At 36.0% G+C, this 12,019-nt stretch overlaps 1 protein-coding gene across 1 annotated transcript in view; it reads right to left on the bottom strand.

Annotated features, from left to right (window-relative positions):
• Positions 1-562: 562 nt before the first annotated feature.
• The window catches only part of LOC144974997 (nicotinamide phosphoribosyltransferase-like), a 51,216-nt gene continuing 39,759 nt past the window's right edge, over positions 563-12,019 (bottom strand). The window contains exons 7-9 of the mRNA XM_078918617.1: positions 4,915-5,175; positions 2,403-2,525; positions 563-1,619 (exon numbers count right to left, since the gene is read on the bottom strand). Of these exons, the coding sequence (XP_078774743.1) occupies positions 1,518-1,619; positions 2,403-2,525; positions 4,915-5,175 (486 nt within the window). The 3' untranslated portion in view covers positions 563-1,517. The remainder of the gene's footprint in view (positions 1,620-2,402; positions 2,526-4,914; positions 5,176-12,019) is intronic.

Below are 12,019 nucleotides of genomic sequence, written 5' to 3' on the forward strand. Positions count from 1 at the left end.
CTTTTAAGATGAATCACACTTTGTGATTGGAAGAAATGATGGTAGATTATGTTGTTACCGAAGATCACACCAACGATTTCATGGTACTTGTGTCTTGGAATTCCCAAACAGAGGATATGGATAAGTCATAATGTGGGGTGGTATGAGCAGAGACTATAGGACACCTCTAGTCCAAGTAAATGTATCCCTAACTGGTGCAAAGTACATCCAGCACATTTTACAACCCCATGTTATTCCATTTTTTCATGAACATCCTAATTTTTCATTCCACCACGACAATGCACCACCAAGCTATTGCAACAAGGGATTTTATAGCAGCAAATAATGTGAATGTTATCAGCCTATGGCCTGCAATATCACCCGATCTAAATCTGATAGAACATGTGTGAGACATAATTGGCCACCAAGTTCATTCATTAGACCTGGCACCACAAAATGAACAATAACTGTTGCATGCCATAAGAAAAGCTTGGGATAAAATTCCTCAACATTTTTTTTTGTGAGAGTGTGTATGTGTGTGGAGAATGTGTGTGTATGTATGTGTGTGTATGTGTGTGGAGAATGTGTGTGTATGTATGTGTGTGGAGAATGTGTGTGTATGTATGTGCATGTGTGTGTGTGTGTGTGTGTGTGTGTGTGTGTGTGTGGAGGTAGGTGGTGTGCAAAGTATGTTTGACCAATGTCTTCTGCATGCAACACTTCATTCTTTCTCTTGTGTACCGGTATCAGTGGGAGATGAGCGAGACAGTAATGGCATAAGACTTACTATTATGTATTAAAATCAAAGAAGAGATTAGGGGTGGGGAAGATAGGATGAGAAGACAGGCACCGGGGAAATAACTGAGGAATGGTAGTGATTAGGTATCAGATTTGTAGATAAAGACGTTGAGTGCTGAGTGTGTAATCAATAATGTGGTGTACTGGCTTGTCCTTTTATTATAGTACACTGAAAAGGGAACATTTACCATTGCTATTGAATAGAACGCTGCACCTCATTATAATGAGATCTTACCAGAATCACCCATGTTTACCCCCCCCCCCCCCCCCCTCCCCTCACCTCACATTCTTCATATTCTTTGTAAAGTGCTCAACACAGAAAACTCGATAACACACAAATCTCGAACAAATAGGCCCAGTCCCAACTTGTTAAAGATTTCCATGATGCACTGTACAATTATATAAATATAACTAGTCTATGGCCAGTGGGGGTGCCTAAGGCTCAATATGGCTCTTTCAGCTTAACCTGCAAGATGACACAAATGATAATAAGAAGTCTCTGTCCAAATGTAAATTTTTAAAAATGTGATTCTAAGTAAAGAAGACCAAGTTACGAAACAAGTCATCTGACATCTGCCAATTAGAGAACTCTCTTTTTGCTGTCCACCCCTCCCTCTATTTACAATTTATTTGGTAAGAAGAGCCAAAGTGGCAACCCAGTCTCCAGTAAATAAAGCAAGATTTATGGCAGGGTCCTCACTGCTGGACCAATGCCATTGGTTGAACACATTAAATTATATTTATTTATCCTTTAGCAAGTCAATTTGAGCCTTTGCACGGACTTCATCAAAATTATAGTCTTTAAGAAGCTTGCCATTTTCAAATACAACCTGCATCACATCCTGAAAAAGAAAAATCAGTATTATTTATAATGAAGTGGCCATTTGTACTTCAATTTAAGGAGAGAATTAACTTTTTGCCAACAACCTTTTCTATTTGAAGACAACTTTACAACAAAATAGGAACCTTCTTGTTGCATTTTTTTTTCAGACTAATTATATTTAGGAACCCTACAGCAGTGAACTGAATACACACTTGTGTTTTCCCTACACTATTGTACCAAATACACACATGTGTATTCCCTACATCAGAAGAGATTAGATACAACGCTAAACGGCTTGACTAAGAAGGCGAGGTTTCCGGATGTTTTGGCACACGTAAAGGTAACCGAGGTGGGGCAAGTTAGGAAGTTCACGTCAATTTCTAGGTATTTTTTGTTTGTTTGTTTTTTGTTTTGTTTACTTGCTTGGTCAAAATGATTAATTCTCAAAATCAACATTTTGATGAGTAATTCCTGACGACATCAGACTTGAGAAATTTGATTGACTATTTTACAATTTTGATCTATATATGTTTACTTTTGTTTTTTTAGACGTGATTCATTGAAATGAATGACTGAACTTAGTAATGTGTAAATGTCAACACATTCAATTCTGCTGTGACCAATGTACTTGAACCATGGGAACCAATAGCCACTCTGAATGGCGGGTGATCAATGGATGCTAATATCTGTTGGTCAACACTGACCAATGCTACTTTGTTAAAAAGATATTTTCTCACTGGATACCAACTATTAAACTATTCCAGTCAAGCCATGTTAGCCAGCATAAAATAAATTTATTTACCTTGACAGGATCTCCATGCCCCTCTTGCATAGTTACATAAGTACCATTTTGATATTCTAGAGTCAGCCGACCCTTTTTACTTGTTTTCCCTTTGTCTGTTATGGGGTCTTTGAAGACATTCACCTGTAATGAACCAAACAAAAAATCAAATAAAATAATATCTATATACTTGCAAACCCCCTACATCTTCGATGTAAACACACACACACACACACATACACACACACACACACACACACAGAAGAGAGGGGGAAGACGCAGAGAGGAATGCTGGTATACATGAACGTAATAAAAAAAAATAGATCCATATAAATGTCATGCATTTAGGTAAAATACTCACATCAGCCCGCCAAATGAATCCTACCAACATACATAACTATATGTGACCTTAAATGTTAATATATGATTTATTGAAGGAACGAAGTTGACGTCATTTGATTAATGGTTATAATTTTTAGACAGCCTGTAAGGGATTTGTTATTGCTAAATTATGTCAATTAGACAAACGTTATAGGATATAGGCAAAAATCTCAGTCCTGCATCAAAAGGATAAAAACGTTAACAAACTGACACATTTTCATAACAGATAGTAGTCTGGTTTTCCCTATAGTTGATACACATACACAGACAGACAGACAGACTTGCTCATTCTTGTATTAATATAGATGAAAAGAACAAAGGTCAGAGCTGACAACCGGTTTTTAATCCTTTAAAAAATCATTTATACCATATCAATAAGACATGACAAAAATACAATAAATACAGCAAGCAGAACTTTACTGTTCTTTATAAGCATCATGAGCACATGTTGAAATATTCATTTGCCAGTGTTTAAACAGGAAAGATATAAGTAGCTTCTTGTGCAACATCCACGAAACGTCTACAAACTGCCGTACAAGGGGCCCTTCTAACAGCATCACTTCACATGTAGAATAAGACATGATGTGCTGTTAAATTTTTACAAGAGGGACAGAGAGAGTATGAAGAAGAGATGTCTGTTGAATATTATTGTTATCATATAATAACAATTCAATAATAATAACGTTATAGCAAGTGTAACTAAATGACAAATTGCCATATTTATGGACAATAAAGATCTATTATTATCATTATCATCATCATTATCATTATTATTATTATTATTATTATTATTATTATTATTATTATCATGTTTTTTTGTTTCCCCCCACCCCCCCCCCCCCCCCCACACACACACACACATAAAAAGCTGTTGTTATCTGCCAGATGTCATTTTACATCTGGGTAAGATGAGAGAGTGTGAGTAAAAAGCATTTCCAATGACTCAACTTTGGGCCACCCACAGAGGAACTCAGGCAGGGACATACTAATTGGAAGCTGAATGTCATACCACAAAGCCAAGGCCACAAAGCCGCACAATTAGACTCTGCCCAATCAACATGCTAACAGCAAGCTGAATGTTGGCGTTTAGGGAGAATTCATCCACAGAAGAATATTTAATATATAAATATTATATGTATGTGCACACACACACACATGTGCAAAAGTAACTTGGCATTTCTATAAGCTAATCTATAATTGCTTAATTAACTATGTGTTTGAGTCAGGAATTTTATAAACAGCACTTATTAAACCATATGAATGGTTTATTAAATAGCAATCTGTCAACCAAAGCATTGTTGGTGAACACTTTTGTCAGACATCTTGACATTTCTACTTCGGAGATGGCACAAATAAGGAATTATAAAGAAATTCCCAAAACATAACCTTTTCACCATACGTACCCTGGTTGAACATTGCCAAGTTCTCCACTATTGTATTTCTTTGTGAAATTACTTTGCTTTCAATTATTTTACCCTTAGAATAATGCCAAAACTAAGTCCCGAAGAGAGAGAGAGAGAGAGAGAGAGAGAGAGAGAGAGAGAGAGAGAGAGAGAGAGAGAGAGAGAGAGCCCATCTACTTGGCATTATTCATGTTAAACGGCCAGTAGTTGATATTGCACAGCTTTCCACTGTGAGCAGAGCTACCTGCTATTCTATTATCACAAAGTTCATTGTGATTGTAGTCGCAGTGGTGGTGATGACGATGTGTTGCTGGCAGTTGAATTATTAGAGTGGTGGTGGTTGTAGTAGTAGTGTTAGTGAAGATGATGATGTGGTGGTTGTGGTTATTGTGGTCCTAGTGATAGTGATGTTTGTAGTGGTAGTGATAATATAATGGTGCTGGTCGTGGCAGTGGTATTGATAATGAGTTGATAGTGGCAGTGATGGTGGTGATGATGATAATGATGAAATGGTAGCTGCAGTCGTGGTAGAAATGATGACAATGATAGTGTTCATTGTGGCAGAGTAAATGATGCTGTGGTTTTGGTTAAGACAGTTGAAGTGGGAGGGGATTATCCTTTGAACAATATGATCTCACTGGAATTTTACAGAAGTTGCCTGTATCCCAGAATTTTTTTGTCCAGATCAGACTTTTGGCATCTCTGATGTAGTGTATGACAAATATGAACAATTTATCTCTGAATCTTACCTCTTTTCCATCAACGACTGCAAAACTACACTTGAAGGCACATTTTTGAGTATCACGGTTAACCTTCTGCAACAGGGCCCCACCACTTCCAAACACAACATTGTCTGCTGACCAACTTTCCTTTTTCATGGCATCCAAGATTATCTCCAGTGACTCAGCAGATATTCCATCCCCTTGGATCAACCGTATATAGGGTGGCAACATCTTGTAACCTTTACCGTTCATTTGATGGCCAAATTTTTCTCCAAGTATGTTCAGGCACTGTGGTTTATATTTTTTATAAAATAAATTATATGTATGTATATGTATATATGCAATATATATATATATATATATATATATATATATATATATATATATATATATATATATATAATATATATATATATATATATATATATATATATATATACACATACATATATATATATATATATATATATATTATATATATATATATATATATAATACAATATATATATATATATATATATATATATATATATATATATTATATATATATATATATATATATATATATATATATATATAATATATTTATAAGCACTGCATCAAACATCAAGAACACAAAAATATCTACAAGAACAAATTACGCTGCCCAGAGGAAGCCGTAAAATGGCAGAAACAAATTTGTAGGAGAAAAATATTTTTAAAAAAGGTGAGATCTTATTATATATTTGGCAAATTGGACTTTCAGTCACATTAAGGCTCAGAAACCACTGGATCAATCGTCACCAAATTTTGCATGGAATTTACAATTACAATTGAGCGTATTATTATGAGATTGATTAGACGCTGTGATGATTTTATCGAAAAATCAAATTTGTTTCATCACGGTTCCATTGAAAATAGATGCCTTCTTTTTCAGCACATTGGTTATTGGTCAACCTTCTGATAAGCGAGTATGACAATTAAGTGGGAGTACTTGCATTGAATCGATACCATTTAGTGGTTCCTCTAAGTATTTTTAATTCAACAATTTCTTAAAATCTACATAAACCATTTTCCATTCTTAAAGTTGGGAAATATTTCTACAAGTGAGCGAAAAGTTTAAGATATTTGACCAGATATTTAGGTAACTTTTATGATGATTACTACAGTGTGTGTTTTTTTTATTATTGACACATTTCAACTTTGAGTAACTCGAGAGCTGTGTAAGATTTCATCAAATAGTTTTTTTGCCATATGTCCAGAGTTTAGTTAAGTTTTGATTGATATAAGGTGCGCCCTTTGGTAGCTGAGTTATGACGTCATCAGTAGAAAAGGGTAATTTTAACATAAATCGTAATTTATTTTGGCTTTGTCTGACATGATTCTCAAATCTTGACTGACAACTCACTGAAAATATTGCCTTCTCAGATGAAGCAACTTTTTACGTGACCATGTTAGAATTATACGGAGTCCCTCAATTTGATTATCATCAACCTAAAATCTTTTCCCATCAGGATGGAGCTCCCCCTCAATTGAGTTTAAATGTAAGGGACTTTAATTGAACAGTTCCCAAACCAATCGATCGGCCGAGACAGTCCAATTTCCTGGCATCTAAGATCACCTGATCTAACCCCACTTGACTTTTTTTATGGAGATATGTGAAGAGCAGAGTGTTTAGAACCCTCGTGAGAGACATGCGTAATCTGAAGACAAAAATAAGAGAAGTCGTTCGTTCAGTCACATTACTCATGGTGCAAAAGATGTGGGACGAACTTGAGAGACCTTTGCGGCTTGTCATTCAAAATGATGGTGATCACATGGAGCTTTAAATCGGACGATTGCGCAAACACACGATCCCAAGTAAGACATTAGAATATAAATTTTTATAAATTTTGATTACTCTGCTCAAAACCAAATTGATATTGTTGCAGCTGTTCTTGATTTATTCCAACCTGAAATGTGTAAATGACCAAAAACAAACACACTAACAATTGCAATTTATGTCAAAATTACACATTTCTGTCGATGACGTCATAGCTTAGCTACCAAAGTGTTAAAACTTATATCAATCAAAATAAATTCTGCATCTTTGGCAAAAAAAAAACCGGTTGATTAAATCTTACATAGCTTTGGAGTTATTCAAACCTGAATTGTGTCAAAAAAACAAACAAACACACTGTATACCCGATTACAAACAATAACAATATGTCAGCCGGTCACCAAAAGCCGGGTTCTCCAACCAAAGGTAACAATGGCGTCACACCTCGAAATTTGCCGTCTTACAGTTCTATCTGCCTCCTTCTGTCTTTGTACACAATAAACATGATAACATAGTGATCATTGTATATCATTTATTTCATTTTTAAAGAATATGCAGCTATGGTTTACTATTTAAAATATAATTGCACGCATGTATCAATAGTATTCTATGCAAGATTTTAACCACAACAAACTTCTCTTTCCCTATGTGAGTCAGGTACTCTTTTGTTCATTTGATGGAGTATCAGTGACACGCTGGTGTGTATTTAGAGATCGTCCAACAAGGAGGAATATTTTAAATTTTTTTATAAATAAATAATGAATGTCTGTTTTGGGTTCAATAAAATTTGTATTAATAAAATTGCCATGAATTCAAAATAATTTATCTGGTGATAACTTTAGAAAAACAATTACGAATTTGATTGCTTGCACAGTATGTTTCTTTATATGTTAAAGGTCAACAGTTTAAAAAAATTCATCCTGATTAATGGCTGCATGGAAAAAAAAAAAGTTCTGTGTCTTTACAAATAATAAGCCATATTTCATCACACATATGGACTCTCTCTCTCTCTCTCTCTCTCTCTCTCTCTCTCTCTTTCTCTCTCTCTCTCTCTCTCTCTCTTCTCTCTCTCTCTCTCTCAAACTTTTCTCTACCATGCTACAAAAAGAATCGTCCCTGCTGTGCGGGCTGCTACTTCTTTCCTATGTTAGTCAGGTCCTTGTTAAGACATAAAAAACAACAAAAAATGAAAAATCTATTTCTATAAAGAACAAATTAAAACAGGGCAAATGTTTTAAATATTGGTTAGAATAATATCGTCACATTTACAGTAGCATTAAAACTATCTTTAAAATAAAAAATTAGAGCAAAAAAAATGATGGTAAAATGTAGAACATCGCTTTATAAAATGTTTATGTTGCTCATTAGATATGTTGTGAACTGTCTTTTAAAAAATGTTTTTTTTGTCAATGGTTTACATATCAATATAAATATGAGATCTGGAGAGGGATCCCGCCCCCCCCCCCCAGCCCCTTTTTGCTTTCACTCTTTTCTTAGCTTTTCAGCACTACTGCCACCAATGGCTCTTGGCTCCTTAACCACCATCACGCCAGAATAAAACTCAAAATATCTGATTTCTTTTTTTTTTGGCAGGGGGGGGGGGGGGGTGTATTTCCATCTCTCCTCCATGTGCCTGCACATTGTCTCTTTCAAACTCAAAATTATTCTCTATTAACTTTTACTCATTCAAATGCAAACACACACACAAACATATACATCATAGACGCGAATGTGTGACCAAACATTCACAACACATTTACACCCCTCCCCCCAACATCTCTTTCTCTCTCCTCTCTCCCATTTTTTCTATACTCAGCCATGACTGAGATAACACGCTGTAATGATAGCCTAGACCCGAAAAATGTACTCTGGTTAAGCGGAGACTTGATATCAATTGGGAACAAGAAAAAAATAACCAGTTACCAATACCCTTCATCTATAAACCAAGCATTTATTAACAAATTGCAAGATTTTGGCTTTAGTCAACTAAACACAATGACAACAACAGCTGATCATTTTGATGGTATGCAGGACTTAAGTAAACATAAAGAGAACGTGACTTCTGAAAATAAAACAATAACAGCAAAGAGAAGAAGGGCAAACAGGAGTCCAAATGAAATAAACAGAATCAATAACCGAATCAACTCAAATAATAACGCGCTTAATATAGCAAACAGGCAAACTAACAGTGATCGAAATGATGAACTGAGAAATATGTTTAGAACTATGACCATAAACTTTCAAAGTATAACTCCAAAACTACCCGAATTTTGGAAATTGATATCAGGTATAAAACCAGACATAATCATAGGTACTAAAACATGGCTACATTCCGAAATAAAGGACAGTGAAATATTTCTACCAGAAACAAATTTCAACGTGTTCAGGAAAGACAGAGAAGATAGATACGGTGGGGTGCTGGTTGCAACAACAACGAACCTCTTAGTATTAAAGCTTGACATTCAACAAAATCAGAATCAGTGTTTGTAAATATCAAAACAGAACAAGACCTACTCACTGTGGGCGCTATGTACAGAACACCTTCAAACTCAACTATGGAACAAATGACTGAGATAACAAGCTGTATTGATAGCCTCGGCCCAAAAAATGTACTCTGGTTAAGCGGAGACTTGATATCAATTGGGAACAAGAAAAAATAACCAGTTACCAATACCCTTCATCTATAAACCAAGCATTTATCAACAAATTGCAAAATTTAGGCCTTAGTCAAATACAGTGGACTCCGGATAAGACGATGCCCAGGGGAACCGAGAAAAAAATCGACTTATCCGAAAATCAACTTAACCGGAGTGTAATCAAATGAGCAAAAACGCATGTGAACAAAGCAAACCAATCTAGAATAAGTATGTCCCTTCATATCGCGCGCGCGGTCTCTGCAGTGGTCATCAGAGGCTCCTACCCCCAATAGCTGACCGTACTCAATAATATTATTACCGAATGAAGCCAACATATAATATTACCAAGGACATTGACCTCACAAATTGGAGTCACTATAATAATAATAATAATACTTCGGTCAACCCCCTCCCAAACATAATATAATATTATCCGACATCAGCAGCACACACTTTGAAGGGACTAATCAGACACACAAAGTGTGTTGTGATTGACCATGGGAGATGCTGACAAAATAAGCCATAGCTCACTCTTTTTTCACTAGAGATTTTTGTAAAAAATTTTTCCTGGATTGGAAAGGTGAAAAGCGGAATTTTTGCCTTGAATGTCGAATGTATACCAATTAGGTGAAACTATTCCGAGAAAAGCGGAAGGGTAGGAGCCTCTAGGTCAAGGTCATGCTTCTTGTAAATCCTCGAGACAGAAATAGCTGGTATGCCAATTTCCTATGCCATGATTTTCTGTCGCATGCCAGACTTTCCAAATGCATCGAATCTTCCTTTTCCGCGCCAGGTTTGCCATTGTAGTTGAATTCTTGATAAAATTGATACTAATTAAGAGGGCCATTACATAGGATGGCCTGGGATTAGAACCAAAAATAATCTTGAACTTGAAGTTGCGACAATGTAAAATTTGAGATGGAGAAATTACAGTTATTCAATATTGCTTATGTACATTGAACACGGCTGTCAGGCAAAGCACCTACATCACATCGATGTGCGCCAATCGTTCGCGGATATTCTTAACCACTGAAAATTCTTACTGGTAGCTTTTTGAACCAATGGAAATACTTGTTTATTTGTGATAATAACATCGACTTAAGCGACATCGACTTATGTGGAGTTTTTTTTTTTTTTTACTAATGTTATATAGGAAGAAGGGGGAGGGACCAAGAAAAAAAATCGACTTGGGTAAAAATCGACTTAGGCAACGTCGACGTATCCAGAGTGCACTGTAAACAAAAATCCAACAAGGGGTACAAATATCCTCAACTTATCACAAATCGACCAAATTTAATTGTCAAGTGCACAACCATTCCAGGCATGAGTAAACATGACATCCTCATCACAGAAAGCACTATCAAAGCAAACAAAATCACACAAAAATCGCTCCCTATTACTATTTGGAATAAGGCAAATATCGCTGAAATGCGGACAGAAACACATCTTTTTAGTGAAAACATAATAAATCAACATCTAGAAAGCACTGAGGACGTTTGGATTGCCATCAACAACCACCTAAACAAAACGATGTCCAAACATATATCAAGGACATTTCACCAGCCATGGATAAACACTACTGTCAAACGATTATCCAGACAGAAACAAAAGGCAAGGAGTAGAGTGAGAAAGTCCAACAATAAGAAAGACTGGTACAATTACACCTGACTGAAAAAAGAAATGCAAAGAGAGAGTAGAAGAGCCTATCATAATTATGTTAAGGAACTTCTGAGTGAAGACTCAAACAAAAAGCTCTAGAAATTTATAAAAAGTAGGAGGTGCGATTCGGCTGGTATAGCACCCCTTGAGCATGACCATGTATTTTACTCTGATGCAAAGGAAAAAGCAGACATACATATATATATATAACCAATTCTGCTCTGTTTTTTGCTTGAAAAGCTCATACCAAAATTTCCACTCAACAACTGCAAGGCAAAGAAAATGATCACAACACTATGGCTGAAATCAATGTGCAGTAGAGGGCGTTTCCAAACTTTTCGCCACTCTAGATCCAAAGAAAGCAGGTGGCTCAGACAAAATACCATCCCATCTCTTAAAGATATTGAGTAACGAATTTGCACCTGCCCTCACACATTTGTTCAAACTCTCTCTTGAAATGGGAGACATACCAATTGTTTGGAAGCACGCTCTTGTCCAACTCATCTACAAGAAAGGTGATAGAAGCAGAGCTCAAAACTACCATCCAATTTCATTAACTTGCATCTGCTGCAAACTGTTAGAGCATATAGTGAGATCATCAATAACTGATTATCTCGAAATTAACAGTATTTTTTGTGATGAACAGCACAGATTTAGAAAGCACCACTTATGTCAAACACAATTTATATCACTAACACATGATCTGTCAGCTACTATTGATAAAGGAGGTCAAATTGATCTAGTGCTACGGGACCTTCAACAAGGTTCCTCACCATCGGCTAATCCAGAAATTGTATGATGTTGGCATCAGGAACAAAACCTTACAATGGATTTCAGCGTTTCTGGACAATCACACCCAACAAGTTCTTGTCGAAGGCGAGACTTCCACTATCAGGATGGTGACATCAGGTGTACATCAGGTCCTTGGGCCCTGCCTATTTCTAGTGTACATAAATGATCTTCCACAAGGTATAAGGTCAAAGGTGCGCCTCTTTGCTGATGACACAGCATTATATAATCAGATAAGAACAACAGACAA

The sequence above is a fragment of the Berghia stephanieae genome, chromosome 6 (assembly GCF_034508935.2).
Source record: "Berghia stephanieae isolate SIO BIC M18660-M18661 chromosome 6, UCSD_Bste_1.3, whole genome shotgun sequence".
NCBI lineage: Eukaryota > Metazoa > Mollusca > Gastropoda > Nudibranchia > Aeolidiidae > Berghia > Berghia stephanieae.